Genomic DNA, 5,595 nt, shown 5'->3' with positions numbered 1-5,595 from the left:
ATTGTTGGAAATTTTGGCAGCACACTTCAACACACAAGGTGTACATGAATATGTGAATTCTGAGGAGGCAGTTTGTTGGGTCAGAACACTTCATTTGGAGCACGTACCGGCCGGCTATGTTGTATTAGGCGCTAGGCGAGGCGTTAAGCCCAGCGCCTAAGGCGCCCAAGGCGAGCGCCCAGAAATTAGAAACCAACAGAAATGGGCATACTTCTGCGCCTTGGGCGCCTTTTACAACATAGCGTACCGGTAGCGACGGACTCTACCAACGTGGCAGCTACAGTCAATGAAGAAACGCACTACCGTGAGCTGAGAGAATCTTGAAAGCTTGACCTTATCCTCTGGCTAATAGTTGTGTACACGAGCAATAATCTAATAGTAGTAGATGATAGAGTTTTACGTTTTGATCCAAAACATCTCAGTAGTGATACTAAAGATTTTCATTTCCTCGGACTGGTTACTCGTAGTCTCGCAGTATATTAATTTGATCATTTTGACTTGTAAAATGAAACTAAAAATAGATACTCATATTTTTACAACAAATCCCTGTTTGTATTTCATTAACATGAACATGAACATAAAGGTGAAAACCAGATGAAACCCTTACAAATTATTCACACCTATAACCAAAACATTATAGGCAGAATCAGAAAGCATGCAATAAAAAATGAAAGCACAACTACACCATCAAAAAAAGATAAATTTCAACGCATAAAATGTAATGCCAACAATGGGAGATTTGAACACACAAATGATAAAGAAAACGATGAGATAATAGACCAGCATTCTTCGGCTGATGAGGATTTTTAGAAAAAAGTTACGCGCATAGAAAACCAGATGGAACATTCCTGCCACAAGTATTAAGAAGCAAACTGAGGGCGATGGAAACATCAAGATTGACTACTCCCAGAACCTGAGCTCTAAGGGCAGTGCATAAACAAACCGCAGCTTCAAGACCAACCAAACCATTAATGAGAGTGCAACATGGACTGTTAGGTGGTGTTCCAACAACAATGTTTACAAGTCCGTTTAACACATTGGCGCAGACAGCCAATTTTAGGGTGTCTCTTGGGCAATTAGCAAGCTTAGTTGATGGTACTGGGGATTTTGGTGATGGGTTGATTTTTGGCGGCATATACGCCGGAGGGTGAATAGGTTTAGTGGGGTTTGGTGTTGGTGTGCAAGTATAACAAGAGGTCACCAAAGTAAAGAAAAGTAGGTTTAGAGAGACGATGAGGATAGTTGATGCTAAAGCCGCCATTTCCCAAAATGTACACTTATAAGCTGACGACAGACTTAATATATAAGAGGTTAATATCTTCCAACTGTGATATACAAGAAGATTTTAAGTGTTTGATATGATGAAGCAACGGAGGAGCTAGGGTATTTATAGATGCATGGTGGTAGTGAACTGCTTGAAAATAATAAAACATACACAAGAAAGCTCGCCCATGTGATCACATCGTGTATCAGCAAGTAGCCGAGCTAGGCGATAATGTGGCTGGCGGTTGATATTGCAACTTGTATGTTATTGGGGTTTCGAAATTCATCTGAAATTTTCTTTAGTTTGTTGCATGACAAAGGTCTGTGTTAGCTAGACAAGAGTTCACGTGAAATAACATCAACTTTCTTCCCGATAACATTTACAACTATATTATTTGTCTGTTCAAGACAAACAGAATACTTCCTCCAGAAAAGAAAGAAAAAACCAAAATAATCATAATAGCAGCGATACATTAACTCAATTTGAACATCTTAACAAAAAATGAAAACAAACAGACTAAACACTGAACTTTTTTAAACGATAAGAAACTTAGTGCCGATAAGTTTCAGATTCATGTCAACTGTATCATGTCAAAAGATTTTACCAATGTACTGCACTCACTCACATCGGTAAAAAGGTCCTATTATTTCCATCTCGTTGACAAAAGTCATGATGTCAAGAAGATCATGGGATTTTCCTAGACTACCCATAGTTACTGTGATCTAAAATCTACTACAAAAAATTGCCTAAAAGTTCAAAGTTCCATTATTAACAAGGCGGCATGGTTTATTAAAGGGACTGCAGTGTGATAGTAATGTCCCTCTAGTTGGTTAGAGGATGTCCTATAGGGGTGTAAATTGACTAGATTATCCTCCCCATTTTTTAACCTAAATCAAAGCTAAATTGAAAATTTGTTGTCTTTCTTCTTCTTCTTCTCTTCTCCTCCTCCCATCAACCGTAACCTCCATTAAAACTCAAAATTTCATCGTCTTCGATTAATCGACGATTCGAAAATTAATTAAGTGTAGTATAATGACTTATATGAGGTATGTTTTGAAAATCCAGTTACGGTTTGGTTTATTTTGTTCGATTTAAGTTTAATTTCTATAAAAATTAGGGTTTTAGATGAAAATTGAAATTGAAATTTCTGGGTTTATGTGAGTTACGGTTGATTTTAACTCAATTACAAACCGTAACTGGAGATTTAATTTATTGTTGTTACGGTTGGTAATAGTTCAATTACCAACCGTATGTTTTTATATCTGAGAATTTTCTTCAGTTACGGTTGGTAACCATAACTGGTTTTACGATTGGGTTTTCTTCAACCGTAACTGGTTTTACGATTGGGTTTTCTTCAAATTTAGTTACCAACCGTAACTGGTTTTACGATTGGGTTTTCTTCAAATTTAACCAGTTACGGCTGGTAGTTCATCTTTTACGAACCGTAACTTCGATTTACGGTTGGTTATGAGCAAAATTCCAACCGTAATTAGCTTTGAAAGTGTAAAAAAATTGAATTTTTTACGTACTTTAGATAACTTTGAGCAACAAAAAACTAGTTGAGACTAATTTAGAAGCATACCCGGTCATTTTCAGGTCCTGGTTCTTCATTTTGTTGGTTAATTTCTTCAATTAATTGAGATTGACCTTCTCCTCTAAACTTTCTTTTTTAACTCTAACAATATGATTTTGGTTTTGATTTTGAGTTAATATAAGTGAAATTAATCATTAACACTAAACTTGATTATCATCACTAAACTAGGTTATCAATTATGAGGGTTAATTTGTCATTTCCAGTTTTTTTATAAGGGACACTTGAATTATCATGTAATGACCCTTTTTTCCTATTACAATGTCTCTCCTCTAATAAACCATGTCGCCCCTATAACAGGCTTGATTATTAATGGTCGAAAACTCATTAGTTTGAGTATTTAGTTTTAGAATGACTTTTAAAACAATCCTGTTATAGGGGAGGCATGTTCCATTAGAGGGGCGGCAAGTGTGATAGCAATGTCCCTCTAATTGGTTAGGGGGTGTAAATTGACTATATTACCCTTTTCACCTTAAATGGACTAATTTACTCTTGTTTTTTTGGTTGAAAATACTGAATTGTCCTTCCCTATTTTTAACCCAATTGGATCAGAAAAAAAACAGTTTCAAAACAGTTTATATTCTCTTCTCTTTCTCCTCCTCCATTAAAATTGAAATTTTCATCGTCCTCGATTAATCGGCGATTTGAAAAATTGATAATCGTTGATTGAAAACTATATTAGAGATGCCGAAGAAGAAGGTTGACGAAGATTGTAGCCGTTCTAATGAACCATATCCTCCATTAGGTCAAGAACATCAATTTGAAACTCCTCGACCGTCAAAATCAAGCACAATGACTTATATGAGGTATGTTTCAAAAAACCCAGTTAGGGTTTAGTCTATTGTGTTTGATTTAAGTTAGTTTTGTATCAAAAATTAGGATTTTGGATCAAAATTGAAAACGAAATTTCTGTGTTGCATGTGAGTTACGGTTGGTAATAACCCAAATACCAACCGTAACTGTATATTTTGTTGAACTTACGGTTGGTAACAACCCAAATACGAATCGTAAGTTCTAAGTTTTGAGAATTAGGTTCAGTTACGGTTGGTATCGACACCTTAGTTAGGAACCGTAATTCCTTCTGTATGTTTCAAAGATTTTTTACGGTTTATATTTGCATCTCACTTACGAACCGTAATTACGTTACGGTTTGTAACTCAATTAAAGTTACCAACCGTACATCATCCTGTATGTTAAGAATTTTTGAAGTACTGATGTACGGTTCAAAAGTATAGTTGACTTACCAACCGTAGTTTAGTTACAGTTGGTCTCGATTCATTATTTAGCAACCGTAATGGGTAACGGTTTGTAATTGTTGTCATATTACGAACCGTAAATAAACCTACTCACCAATTTTTTTTGTTTTTTGTTTTCTATATTATTTGTTATACGCTTAGTAAATCAATCAATTGTAATGCTTGTGTAGGAATCTTGATAGGGTGAAGAAAAAGAAAGGAAATGACTTAACCCCGATTGATCATATGCCCACCCCTCGCGGTGACAAGCATTTAGGGGTAGATAATAGAGGTATCCACAAGAATGAGAAGAGGAAGAATAAGTTTGAAATTAAGTTGAGATAACAACCTGTGGTTGAATCTGGAGTTGAGTTAGAAGGAGTGGAACATAATGATCAAGAAGAGGTCGGAGTCGAAACTAACCATGAAGGCAACGAAATGAAATTGTAGAGGAAGAAACTAATAAAGATGAAGAAGAATCTAAAGAATCCGATGATGAAGAAGAGGATGAAGAGGAAGAAAATGATGAAGAGGAGGAAGATGAAGCAAATGATGAAGAGGAGGAAGAGGAAGAAAATGATGAAGATGGCGAAAATGCCAAGGGAAAACAGGTTGTTGTGGCTGCACCTCGAGTGAAAGAAAGAAGCCGAGAAAGGAGCCCGCACCGAAAGGGATGCATATTCCTAAAGTCAAAGATTTGTTGTTGCCACCGAAGAAGAATAGAATACCTTGGGGCGAGGCCCCAGATAAGTCTTCAATCTTATTTGGTTATACCGGTTCGTGGTCCGCAAAAGTCTGTGAGACAAGGGTATGTTTTTTGTTACTTTTCTTAAAACATTCAATTTATAACTTATTTTGGTACATTTTGTTTGTTTATTTCAGTTCACCAAAATATGTTTATACTTTTTGTATATTTGTTTTTTTAGGACCATGCAAGATGCATAAAATTGGTCAAGCGTCAAAGGGCTAAACATTGGCCATTAAGTGAAGAATGTGCTTCGGTTCGCAATCTAGTGGATAGTACAAGATTAGGGCCTGGAATTCTTCATTGCCAATCGGAGTATGATAGTGTTGTGGTCTCTGCCTTCAGGGAACGATATTGGCTTGAAACTGATACGTTTCATCTTCCATTTGGAGAGATGACAATAACACCGGACGATGTGAAGCAAATTCTTGACCTTGAAGTTGAAGGACAATCTGTGTATGAAGGTTTCGACAGCAACATGTCTTGGACTGATCTTTACAACCTTGTTCAAGAAACACTGGGGTGGGAGAAAGACGAAACCGAGGTAGAGTTCCGATTGGCTGCTGGTTATGACCCATGTGAACCACATAAGCAACCTATCATCAGAAAACTATTGTTGAAGAATCTGAGGACAAAGTTTGGAGGAACAACAGCAAAGAAAAGGGAAGGTGAGGTGATGGATTAAACAAGAGTTAGGCGTACAACCACAATGTATTTGTTGTATTCTCTTGGGACCGTATTCTTGCCCGATAACTCGGGA

General features: G+C 36.7%; 1 protein-coding gene across 1 annotated transcript; it reads right to left on the bottom strand.

The window, feature by feature from the left end:
• Positions 1–776: 776 nt before the first annotated feature.
• Positions 777–1,261, bottom strand: LOC113293249 (14 kDa proline-rich protein DC2.15-like). Its single transcript, XM_026541947.1, has one exon. It carries the CDS (start codon positions 1,259–1,261, stop codon positions 818–820), a length of 444 nt encoding a protein of 147 aa, XP_026397732.1. The 3' UTR covers positions 777–817.
• Positions 1,262–5,595: the final 4,334 nt, after the last annotated feature.

Source organism: Papaver somniferum, chromosome 7 (assembly GCF_003573695.1).
Source record: "Papaver somniferum cultivar HN1 chromosome 7, ASM357369v1, whole genome shotgun sequence".
NCBI classification, from domain to species: Eukaryota; Viridiplantae; Streptophyta; class Magnoliopsida; order Ranunculales; family Papaveraceae; genus Papaver; species Papaver somniferum.
Note: the sequence above shows the minus strand (reverse complement) of the source record. Positions and strands in the feature narration are given on the sequence as shown.